This window comes from Gorilla gorilla, chromosome 10 (genome assembly GCF_029281585.2).
Source record: "Gorilla gorilla gorilla isolate KB3781 chromosome 10, NHGRI_mGorGor1-v2.1_pri, whole genome shotgun sequence".
Lineage (NCBI taxonomy): Eukaryota > Metazoa > Chordata > Mammalia > Primates > Hominidae > Gorilla > Gorilla gorilla.
The window spans coordinates 127,512,571-127,525,541 of record NC_073234.2 but is presented as its reverse complement, the minus strand read 5'-3'; the positions used below and the strand labels follow the sequence as shown (position 1 = coordinate 127,525,541).

General features: G+C 47.7%; 1 protein-coding gene across 3 annotated transcripts in view; it reads left to right on the top strand.

Moving 5' to 3' along the window:
• Positions 1–10,629: 10,629 nt before the first annotated feature.
• Positions 10,630–12,971, top strand: part of NAA25 (N-alpha-acetyltransferase 25, NatB auxiliary subunit) — an 82,401-nt gene continuing 80,059 nt past the window's right edge. For 2 of the 3 annotated variants that reach the window (XM_019039111.4, XM_055359127.2), the window contains exon 1: positions 10,630–11,350. In XM_019039111.4, coding sequence (XP_018894656.1) covers positions 11,293–11,350 — 58 coding nt within the window. In that variant the 5' untranslated portion in view covers positions 10,630–11,292. The remainder of the gene's footprint in view (positions 11,351–12,971) is intronic. The other variant, XM_019039112.4, reaches the window with a different exon arrangement.

Here is a 12,971-nt window from a genome sequence, read left to right as displayed (position 1 = left end):
AACCTGGGAGGCAGAGTTTGCCTCCCAGAGTTTGAGACTCTGTCTCAAAAAACAAAAAAAAAAGAAAGAAAGAAAAGAAAAAAAGTGGACTTCACAATGATTTTTTAGTATAGTCACAGATTTGTGCAACTATCACTGCAATCTAGTTCCCGGACAATTTTTTTTTTTTTTTTTTTTTTTGAGATGGAGTCTCATTCTGTCGCCCAGGCTGGAGTGCAGTGGCGCAATCTCAGCTCACTGCAACCTCCGCCTCCCGGGTTCAAGCGATTCTTCTGCCTTAGCCTCCCGAGTAGCTGGGACTACAGGCACCTGCCACCACGCCCAGCTAATTTTTGTATTTTTAGTAGAGACGGGGTTTCACCATATTGGCCAGGCTGGTCTCAAACTCCTGACCTCAAGTGATCCGCCCACCTTCGTCTCCCAAAGTACCAGGATTATGTGAGCTACTGTGCCCGGTGATCCTGGACATTTTTATCATCCCCAAAAGAAACTGTGCCCATTAACAGTTGCTCCCCTCATCTCCATGCCCGGACTGACAATCACCCATCAGTTTTCTTTCTTCATAGATTTGCCTATTTGGGACATTCCATATGAATGGAATCATACAATATGGAGACTTTTGTGATGGTTTATTTCACTTAGCATGATGTTTTCAAGGTTCATCCATATTATAGCATTCATCAGTACTTCATTTCTTTCCTTTTCTTTCAATTTTTTTTTTTTTTTTTCTGAGACAGGGTCTCCCTTGATCACCCAGCCTGGAGTGCAGTGGCGGCACAATCTCGGCTCACTGAAACCTCTGCTTCCCGGGATCAAGGAATTCTCCCACCTCAGCCACCTGAGTAGCTGGAACTACAGGTGCATGCCAGCACACCCAGCTAATTTTTGTATCTTTTGTAGAGATGGGGTTTCCCCATGCTGCCCAGGCTGGTCTTGAACTCTTGGACTCAAGCAATCTGCCTGCCTTGGCCTCCCAAAATGCTGGGATTACAGGCTTGAGCCACCTTGCCCAGCCAAGAATGCTGTTCTACACAACCGTATACAAATTTTGCATGGATGTATGTTTTCTTTTTTTTTTCTTGAGACAGAGTCTTGCTCTGTCACCCAGGCTGGAGTGCAGTGGCGCGATCTCAGCTCACTGCAACCTCCGCCTCCCAGGTTCACACCATTCTCCAGCCTCAGTCTCCTGAGTAGCTGCGACTACAGGCGCCTGCCACCACGCCTGGCTAATTTTTTTGTATTTTTAGTAAAGACAGGGTTTTACTGTGTTAGTCAGGATGGTCTCGATCTCCTGACCTCGTGATCCGCCCATCTCGGCCTCCCAAAGTGCTGGGATTACAGGTGTGAGCCACCGCACCCAGCCCTGCATGGATGTATGTTTTCATTTCTCTAGGAGAAATTTCACCTAGGAGTGGAGTTTTGTATTTGTATATACCCCTGTTACCATCACTCAGATCAAGAAATAGAAAATGCCCGGCCAGGCACGGTGGCTCATGCCTATTATCCCAGCACTTTGGGAGGCCAAGGCCAGCAGCTCACGAGGTCAGGAGTTCGAAACCAGCCTAGCCAACATGCTGAAACCCCGTCTGTACTGAAAATACAAAAATTAGCCAGGCATGGTGGCTCATGCCTGTAGTCTCAGCTATTGTGACTTTGAGGCCAAAGAATCGCTTGAACCCGCAAGGCAGAGGTTGCAGTGAGCTGAGATTGTACCACTGCACCCCAGTTTGGGCAACAGAGCGAGACTCCATCTCAAAAAAAAAAAAAAAAAAGAATAGTTTTGCCTGTTCTATTCCGTAGGAACAGATAGAATGATGCAATATATACTATTTTGTGTCGGACTTCTTTCAGGCAATATCTTGAATGTTATATTCACCCATGTCATTGCATATAACCTTAGTTCATTCGTTTTCATTGTCATGTAGTATTCTTAATAAATTGTGAATATCTTCACAACTTCACAATTTATTAGCCCATTCTACAGTTAATGAACATTTGACTTGTTTCTAGTTTCAGCCAAGTATGAATATTCTTGTTCTTGGTTAGATATGATGTTAATTTCTGTTAGGTATACACCCAGGAGTAGAATTACCGGAATGGGCTATAGAGTTTGCCTTTATTTGGCTTTTGGTTATTAAAAGTTCCAGTCATCCGTGTGTACATAAATATCTCTAGCTCTCATGATTTATTAATATTTATTTAGCCCTGGCTTCTTTTTTTTTGAGACGGAGTCTTGCTCTGTCTCCAGGCTGGAATGCAGTGGTGTGATCTTGGCTCACGGCAACCTCCTCCTCCCAGGTTCAAGTGATTCTCCTGCCTCAGCCTCCCGAATAGCTGGGACTACAGGCGCACGCCACCACGCCCAGCTAATTTTTGTATTTTTAGTAGAGACGGGGTTTCACCATGTTGGCCAGGATAGTCTTGATCTCTTGAACTCGCGGTCCGTCCACCTCGGCCTCCCAAAGTGCTGGGATTACAGGCATGAGCCACCGCACCTGGCCCCTGGCTTTTTTTTTTTTTTAATTAAAAAAATTTTTTTTGAGGCAAGGTCTCACCCAGGCTGGAATACAGTGATACAATCACAGCTCACGGCAGCCTTGACCTCCTGGTCTCAAATGATCCTCACACCTCAGCCTCTTAAAGTGCTGGGATTACAGGTGTAAGCCACTGTACTGGCTCTGGCTTAAAAACCAAAACAATGCAGTCTTTTAATTTCTACCTACAAGTTTTGGAATTCCATCTTTTTTTATTTTTCAGTGGCCCCAGGGTGACTCAGGCACTCACTCATTAGCTGGCCATCTGATTACTCAAAGAGGCTTAGATAATTGACACACTGGGAGGGGAAGTAACCAGGGAATAACAGGGGAGTAACCAGGGAGGGAGCTATTAGGGAAGCAAGAGCAAAGGACAGTGTCTGCCACAGAAGGACATCACGCACTTTTATTTTCTAGATGGAGTTAGGTCTTCCAAGGCGGGCTTTAGACATTCATCTGATTTTATTATTATTATTATTATTATTATTATTATTATTGGCACATAGTCACAAGTATATTCATCTCTAACTGGAGAATTATTTGTGAAACTACTGCTAAAAGCCAGTTTCCTAATCAAGGTGCCAGGCCCTGAAACACTCTAGATATGTCCTCAGGCCCTGAAATGTTCACATTATTTCATCAGTTCTGAAGCAAGGAGCAAGAGATGTTGCCAGTTATCAAGGAGAAGAGGAAGGGTGAGGGATGTTTGTGTGGGGAAGGGAGCGGTGGGGGGTTGAGCCGGGAGGAAGAGGCTCAGAGCCGCTGCTGATAACTGGGGACTCATACATATTCATGAGGAGGACTGGGATTGGACCAGAGGCCTCAGAGCATGCTGGGACATTTTCCAGGCTGCCTGGTTGCCAGGCAGAGTTCCCAGGGGCCACCGCTGCCTTCCCCAGGCAGCTTCAACCCACAGACACCTGAAGAGACCCTCCTAGTGTCTAGAGGAGGAGAGTTAGGATCACTTTGTTTTAGTCTGATTTCCCAGGAAAAGCCCTCACTCAGTTCTCTCCCCCAACGCTGCCTAAGGTGTGAGGCCGGGCACAGTGGCTCACACATATATATAATCCCAGCACTTTGGAAGGCAAAGGTGGGAGGATTGCTTGAGCCCAGGAGTTTAACACTAGCCTGAGTAACATAGCAAGACCCTTGCCTCTACAAAAAAGTGAAAAAATTAGCTGGGCATTCTGATGTGTGTTTGTAGTCCCAGCTACTCGGGAGACTGAGGGAGGAGGATCGCTTGAGCCCAGGAGTTCAAGGCTGCAGTGAGCTGTGATTGTGTGACTGCACTCCCTCCTGGGTGACAGAGTGAGACCTTGCCTCACAAACAGACCAAATAAATAAATAAAAAGATAACCTATGGTTCCATTTACTGGGAGAAAAAATCTTTTCTCCACTGAATTTCACTTGGGCCTTTGTCATAAATCAAGTGACCATATGTATAGAATCTATTTCTGGGCTCTCTGTTGTACACATCTACCTGTTTATCCTTATGCTATTTCTCCACAGTCTTAACGAATGTGGCTTTATTTATTTATTTATTTTGAGAAAGGGTCATAGCCCACTGCAGCCTCAAACTCCTGGCTGGATCAAGCAATCCTCCCGCCTCACACTCCAGAGTAGCTGGGACCACAAGGGTGCACCACCACTTCCAGCTAATTTTTTTAGTTTTGTAGAGATGGGGGTCTTGCTATGTTGCCCAGGCTGGTCTTGAACTCAAGCAATCGTCCTACCTTGGCCTCCCAAAGTACTGGGATTACAGATGTGAGCCATTGCAACTGGCCTTGCCATTTTGGCTATTCTAGGTCATTACTATTTTCATATAAATTTTAGAATTATTTAAGAAATTTCCTGGGTGGTTTTAATTCCTTATCTCATATGCTTTCTCAGGGAACTGGCCACAAAGCAGCACTACCCCCTCAAGGTGACTTCATTCCAAATCAAGGGCCTCATTCTTAGCATCCAGTAGCCCAAATGCAGCTGACAATGTTCTCCCAAGAGTTGAGTAGTTCAGAGGCTGTACAGAGCAAGCCCAGACTCAGATCAGATAATCCAGCCAACTCTGCAGACTCCGGTGTTGACCTGCCCTTGAATAGAGACTAGAGACTGTTCCGTGACTAGCCGGAAATGCGTATGGAAATTTAATATATGATAATGATGGCACTGGGTGCTTTGTGAAAAAGATGGACTATTCAATAAATAGGGGTTGAGGTCAGGCATGGTGGCTCCCTTGGCTTTGAGAGGCCGAGGTGGGAGGATTGCTTGAAGCCAGGTGTTCAAGACCCTGTCTCTACCAAAAAAAAAAAATATATAGATATATATATAAAATACATTATATATATATGTATATATTTTTTTGAGATGGAGTCTCACTCTGTCACGCAGGCTGGAGTCAGTGGCGTGATCTCAGCTCACTGCAACCTCCATTTCCAAGGTTCAAGTGATTCTCCTGCCTCTCTTGTAATCTGGGATTACAGGCGCCTGCCACCACGCCCGGCTAATTTTTGTGGTTTTAGTACAGATGGAGTTTCAGCATGTTAGCCAGGCTGGTCTTGAACTCCTGACCTCAAGTGATCCGCCCACCCTGGCCTCCCAAATTGTTGGGATTACAGGTGTGACCCACTGCGCCCAGCCTGCGAGCCACCGCACCCGGCAAAAACAAAACAAAACAAAAATATATATATGTATATATATATGTATATATATATTCCCTTTATATATTTATACAGCTACTATATATATTTATATGACCACTATAGATAGATAGATACAACTGAAAAAGATAAAATTGAAATCTCACCTTATTTATTTATTCGTTTTGAGACAGAGTATTGCTCTGTTGCCCAGGCTGGAGTGCAGTGGCGAGATCTCAGCTCACTGCAACCTCCGCCTCCTGGGTTCAAGCAATTCTCCTGCCTCAGCCTCCCAAGTAGCTGGGACCACGGGCGCACGCCACCACGCCCAGCTAATTTTTTGTATTTTTAGTAGAGATGGGGTTTCACCAGATTGCCCAGGCTAGTTGTGATCTCCTGAGCTCAGGCAATCTGCCCACCTCGGCCTCCGAAAGTGCTGGGATTACAGGCATGAGCTACCGCACCTGACATTTATTTATTTATTTATTTATTTATTTATTTATTTATTTATTTATTTTATTTGTTTATTTTGAGAGGGAGTCTTGCTCTGTTGCCCAGGCTGGAGTGCAATGGTGAGATCTCAGCTCACCGCAACTTCCTCCTCCTTGATTCAAGTGATTCTCCTGCCTCAGCCTCCTGACTAGCTGGGAATACAGGCACGTACCACCTCGCTCGGCTAATTTTTGTATCTTCAGTACAGACGGGGTTTCACCATGTTGGCCAGGCTGGTCTCGAACTCCTGATCTCAAGTGATCTGCCCATCTTGGCCTCCCAAAGTATTGGGATTAGTGTGAACTACCACGCCTGGCCGAAAGACTACCTTATTATTCATATGGAAATAAATACCAAATGGATCAAATATTTACGTGTTAAAAATAAAACCATAGGCTGGGCGCGGTGGCTCACGCCTGTAATCCCAGCACTTTGGGAGGCCGAGGCAGGCGGATCATGAGGTCAGGAGGATCCAGACCATCCTGGCTAACACGGTGAAACCCCATCTCTACTAAAAATACAAAAAATTAGCCGGGCGTGGTGGCGGGCGCCTGTAGTCTCAGCTACTCGAGAACCTGGGAGGCGGAGCTTGCAGTGAGCCGAGATAGCGCCACTGCAGTCCGGCCCCGGGCGAAAGAGCGAGACTCCGTCCCCCCCCCGCCAAAAAAAAGAAAAACTAGAAGAATCATTGGGTGGAGACACCCACATCACCATATTCAAGTAATGCAGTCCCCCTCCCTGTGTCCTTAGCTATTCAGGCACAAAGCACCCAGGTGTCTCACTGCCCTTTAGGGAAAACATTTCTTCTTCCTCTTCCTCTTCCTCTTCCTCTTCCTCTCCCTCTCCTCCTCCTCCTCCTTCTCTTCTCCTTTTCCTTCTCCTCCTTCTCCTTCTCCTTCTGCTGCTTCTTCTTTTTTTTTGGCGGTAGGGGGACAGAGTCTTGCTCTGTCGCCCAGGCTGGAGTGCAGTGGCATGATCTCGGCTCACTGCAACCTCTGCCTCCTGGGTTCAAGCGATTCTCCTGCCTCAGCCTCCCAAGTAGCTGGGATTAGAGGTGTGGGCCACCACACCTGGCCAATTTTTGTATTTTTTAGTAGAGATGGGTTTTTGCCATGTTGGCCAGGCTGGTCTCAAACTCCAGACGTCAAGTGATCCACCTGCCTCAGCCTCCCAAAGCGCTGAGATTACAGGTATGAGCCACCACACCCGGCCAGGGAGAATGTTTCTCACCAGAGAAAATGTTACCAAATGAAGAGTGTATGCCCCTCCTCTAAGATGAGAAAATGGAAACCACTACTTAATGAGCACCTGCTGTATACCAAGCACTTTTCCATAATGTCATCTCTAAGAGCTCCAAGTTCTGAATTGTACAGCAAGGATGGGATTTTGGCTTCCTCAGAGATCATCTTGTTACCCGAAAAGATTCAAGCCTGCCAAAGGGTGTGCAAGCTGCCTCCCAGCGGCAGGTAAGGACAGGCCCAGAGCCTAACGAGTCACTGCTTCATTCTTAGGTTCTGAGGACAAGCAGTAGGAATGGGAAAAGAGAACAACCAATTAATCCTAGTTGGATGCTAAACAGTCTTTCAGAGTGGAGGGAAATATATCCCACTAAGGATGGTGACTTAAGACTCTAGAAGCCTCTGCTAGGTAGGTCCATATGACGCCCTGGTCTTGCCAAGTTCAGGGAGCTGGGTGCCAAGTCTATCAGCGTTCCTCTGGGGCCAGGCCAACAAAGGTAGAGTAAGAACATGGCTGAGTAACCCGAGCCTTGGTTAGGAGCCTCATATGTGCTCCCCTTAAAGGTGCTGTATTTTTCCATTCGTGGGAAATTCTTAAATCTCAGGTGACTCATCATCTCTTTCGCTTGCACAAAAGGTGAACCCAGCTCTCCTCCCTCCTTTTCCCTGTCCAAGCCCAGCCTCAGCAGGGTCACACACCATCTCTGAGTGATCCTGGGGTCAGCTTGCCTGAGGCATCTGCCCTTCATTGTTGCTGCTTAGCATGATTTGGGGGGCATGGAGTTTCCCCTAGGGCAGGGTTGCCCGATTTAGCAAATAAAAATACAGGACACCCAGTTAAATTTGAATTTAAGATAAACAGTGAATGTATGTATGTATGTCTCAAATATTTTGTTGTACTTTGCCTGATAACTTCATCCCGGGAGTCTTTGTTTGTTTTTGGAGAGTCAGGGTCTCGCTCTATCACCCAGGCTGGAGTGCAGTAGTGCAATCATAGCTCACTACAGCCTCAAACTCCTGGGCTCAAATGATCCTTATCCAGGGAGTATTTATTTATTTCTAATTTTTTTTGAGACAGAGTCTCCCTCTGTTGCCCGGGATGGAGTGCAGTGTTGCAATCTCGGCTCTGCAACTTCCACCTCCTGGGCTCAAGCGATTCTTGTGCCTCAGCCCCCTGAGTAGCTGGGATTACAGGTGCGCACCACCCTGCTCAGCTAATTTTTTTTTTTTTTTTGGAGATGGAGTCTCACTCTGTTGCAGGCTGGAGTGCAGTGGCACAATCTCGGCTCACTGCAAGCTCCGTCTCCTGGGTTCACGCCATTCTCCTGCCTCAGCCTCCCGAGTAGCTGGGACTACAAGTGCCCGCCACCACGTCTGGCTAATTTTTTTGTATTTTTAGTAAAGACAGGGTTTCACCGTGTTAGCCAGGATGGTCTCGATCTCCTGACCTCGTGATCTGCCCACCTTAGCCTCCCAAAGTGCTGGGATTACAGGCATGAGCCACTGCGCCCGGCCGCTCAGCTAATTTTTGTATTTTTAGTAGAGATGGGGTTTTGCCATGTTGCCCAGGCTGGTCTCGAACTCCTGTCCTCAAGTGATCCGCTCGCCTAGACCTCCTAAGTGCTAGGATTACAGGTGTGAGTCATCATTCCTGACCTCTGGAGTATTTAAATGCCTTCCTTTTTTTTTTTTTTTTTTTTTTTGAGACGGAGTCTTGCTCTGTTGCCCAGGCTAGAGTGCAACAACATGATCTTGGCTCACTGCAACCTCCACCTCCCGGGTTCAAGCCTCAGCCTCCGGAGTAGCTGGGATTACAGGCACATGCCACCACGCCTGACTAATTTTTTGTATTTTTAGTAGAGATGGGGTTTCGCCACGTTGCCCAGGCTGGTCTCAAACTCCTGACCTCAGGTGATCCACCCGCCTTGGCCTCACAAAGTGCTGAGATTACAGGCACGACCCACTGCACCCGGCCTATTTATTTATTTATGCAAGAGTCTTGCTCTGTTGCCCATGCTGGAGTGCAATGGCACGATCTTGGCTCACTGCAACCTTTGCCTACCGGGTTCAAGCGATTCTCCTGCCTCAGCCTCCCGAGTAGCCGGGGTTACAGGCTCACACTACCACACCCAGCTAATATTTGTATTTTTAGCAGAGAAGGGGTTTTATCATGTTGGCCAGGTTTGTCTTGAACCCCTGACGTCATGTGATCCACCCACTTTGGCCTGCCAAAGTGGTGGGATTACAGGGGTAAGCCACCAAGCCAGCCTTACCACACTATTTAAAATTACCTCCCTCTCTCACTGCCCCCCTTTCCTGCTTTATTTTTCTCAGTAGCATTTATCACCATGTAATAGGCTATCTACTTATTTATTGTCTGTCTCCCTCACTACAAATAAAAACTCCATTAAGTCTCTATTTTATTTATTGATGTATCCTCTGTGCCTAAAACAAGAGTATGTCAAATAATAGGCACTCAATAACTCAGTGTTGTATGAATAAATCTATCTGTAAAAAGAGAGGTAATAATAAGATCTACCTCCCAGGGAAATACGATGACAGTTATGAAAATTAAATGAGAGAATAAATGTAAAGACCTTGCATTTAAATACTCTAGGCAGATACTGAGTAAGTATTCATCTAGGATGCTTCTTTGTTGGCTGAGTCCTGGGAGAAGGGTGTGTGGCAGGCCAGGTCTCACTAACACAGGCCTCCATAACAACTGTTTCAGTACTAACTGAGTGGTCAAGTTACATATTAAAAGCTAAAAAAAAAAAAAGCCAGTGCCCTTATACAAAGGCTGGAATGTAACAAAAGCCCACCAGGAGTTTTGCCTAGGCCTTTCCTTGGCCTTAAAGCATGACAAAATAACGAAAGAATTCCTAACAGGACCCATTTAGGATTAAACAAATTTTACTGGGGGTCTGAAGTAACTCCCCAAACCTCCTTGATTTAGTAGGAGGCAAGATAAGGATAATCACCCCAGCACCTATTGCCATTTAGATTAAGTAAATTTACTGAGGCTTCAAAGGAAGGTCTTCAGGACTCAAACCTTAGTTATAGACTAAAGTGAGTTAATCAGTTATTATTATTATTATTATTATTATTTGAGACGGAGCCTCCCTCGCCCAGGCTGGAGTGCAGTGGCGGGATCTCGGCTCACTGCAAGCTCCGCCTTCCGGGTTCACGCCATTCTCCTGCCTCAGCCTCCCTAGTAGCTGGGACTACAGGCGCCTGCCACTGCGCCCAGCTAATTTTTTGTATTTTTAGTAGAGATGGGGTTTCACCGTGGTCTCGATCTCCTGACCTCGTGATCCGCCCGCCTTGGCCTCCCAAAGTGCTGGGATTACAGGCATGAGCCACCGCGCCCGGCGAGTTAATCACTTATGTCTTTAGATGAATGCACATTTACACGTAGACATATAGCTTAGAAGGTATATAAGCTCTGGAAAGCTTTGTAATTTTAAATTGGTCTGGTGATAATTTCCAGGACTTCTCCCTGTAACTGGTTGCAGAAATAAAAACTCGCTTCCTCTCCAGTTCATCTGCATCTCCTTACTGAACCAGGAGAAACAGCAGCCTGACTCTCAGTTTGGTCCAGGAACAGGTGGTGGAGGGCTCTCGAACTTTTTTTTTTTTTTTTTTTTTTTTTGAGATGGAGTCTCGCTCTGTCGCCCAGGCTGGGGTGCAGTGGCGCGATCTCGGCTTACTACAAGCTCCGCCTCCTGGGTTCACGCCATTCTCCTGCCTCAGCCTCACGAGTAGCTGGGACTACAAGCGCCCGCCACTACGCCCGGCTAACTTTTTTTGTATTTTTAGTAGAGATGGGGTTTCACCGTGTTAGCCAGGATGGTCTCGATCTCCTGACCTTGTGATCCGCCCGCCTCGGCCTCCCAAAGTGCTGGGATTACAGGCTGAGCCACAGCGCCCGGCTCTCTCGAACTTTTTTGGCAGATTTTTGCTGTTGATCAGCCCCGCTTCCCCAACTTTCCCCTGGGTCTCTCTCCCCGGGAGTTTCTGGTTCCTCTGCGATTAATCACAGCCAAGTCTAGCTGGTTCTTCAGGACGGAGAATAAATAGGATAAACAGGAGCAGCCGAACCCTAACTTTGAGAGCTTTCTCCCCTCCTCCCCTAACTTCCCAGTCAGTGATTCGGAAGATTTTAACAGCAACAGCTGCCTCCTTTTGCCAGCTTGATCCCACCTGCTAAGTGAAGGAACAGCGTTTAAAGAGGTGGCAATCGGCAAGGGTGGATGCTTCCCTTTCCGCGCAGGCGCGTTCAGTCGCAGCACCGCGACTATCGTGATAGACAAGCGAGATCGACGCTGGCCCTTTAATAGCCCTTTCCCGGGGTCCTGCCCCGCGCGTGCGCACTGTGGTTCTGCGCTTGTCATCATGGCGACGCGGGGCCATGTGCAGGACCCTAACGACAGGCGCCTCCGGCCCATTTACGGTGAGTGTCTTGGACCAGCCCGCTCACCAGCCCGACGCGCCGAGGGCTGCCGAGGCTGGGGCGAAAGCCCAGGAGGGGTGCTGAGGGCCGGCGCGCGGGCCGGGCAGGCGCAGGGGGCGGGCCGCGCGGGCCACTAGGCCGCATCCGCGGGCCTCGCGTAGGCGCCGGCCCAACCTTCCTCAGCCTTGGGGTGGTAGTGGCGCGGTCTGGGCAGCAACTGGTCCGCAGAGCTGGCCTGCTTGGCAGGCCCCGTGGGACGCGTGGTTCTGCAGACACCTGCGCTACCCGCAGGCTGCATCGTTACCGCCGCTTCTAGGGAGACCGGAGATCTCCCCGAAGGTGGAAGCCGGCTCCGGCACGAGGGTGGGACGCCCTGCCTGAGGGAAGATTCCCTACCAGAGATTTTTTTTTTTTATTTACGGGAATTGGGCCTAGAGGGTTGTCTGACTACGTGGGCTTCGGTGCATAGGAGAAACTGAGGTCCGGAGTGGGGAAGGGGCTGACGCAAGGTCACCCAGATCGAGTCAGGAGCAGGCCCGAGATTCCAGGCTCCCAATCCAGAGCTGTTGGGTGGAGAAGCAGCTGCTCTGGTCACACGTGGGAGGCGGGGGGAGGGGGTCTTGGGCCTAAAATAGCGGTGAAGAGATTGTGTTAGCTCGTGTCAGAGGGGCATGCAGAGCTACTGGAGGGCTTCTCCTTTCTGCAGCTTCTCTGTGGTTTTCTCTGCAGCTTTCCTTCCCTGTGCTAAGCAGATCCCTCTCCACAACTCTTACCTCAACCCGCAGACTTGAAGACCTTGATGTCATCTCATCCATTTACCCTGGTAGTGAAAAATCACAGATTTGAGTTTGGGAGAAACCCTTTTCCAATAACCGAAATGTGTAATTGGATTGGTCCTTTTTGCATTTCCTTTCCTCTTAGATGGTTTTATGGTCTTGGTCTATCTCACTTAATGGTGAGGAAGCTTCAAGGTCAGTGGTTTTTACAAAAGTAGACATCGTATTTATAGACCTCATGTGGATGTTACTAAATTGGAGGCTTCTCTCCAAGGCGGGCATCGTTTTGGGAGCGGGGGGCGGTGGTTAACTTTGTTTCTGGCCACAGTTAGTCCGGCTTTTATTTCATAATTTGTGTGATTTTTTTTTTACTCTCACATCTCATTTGATTTTAGCAACAATCCTATAGTTAAGGTTTATAGATGACTCATTATGACAGTCACTGGCCTTGGCCTTTTATATGGGTTATCTAATATAATCTTCACCCATTCTCAAGAGGTGGCTACTGTTTTTTCCTGCCCCTGAGCCCTTTAACAACAACAACAACAACAAAAAAAAACAGATGAGGAAACTGAGGCTTTATTGACGTTGTGTAATTTGTCTAAGGCCACTCAGTATTTCTTGGAGCTAGAATTTGAACCCCTGTGGACTGTTTCAGGCTCACCTTTTTTTCTTTTGAGATGAGTCTCACTCTGTCGTCCAGGTTGGAGTACAGTGGCACAATCTCAGTTCACTGCACCCTCTGCCTCCCAGGTTCAAGCGATTCTCCTGCCTCAGCCTCCTGAGTAGCTGAGATTACAGTTGCACGCAACCAGGCCCAACGAACTTTCATGTTTTTAGTAGAG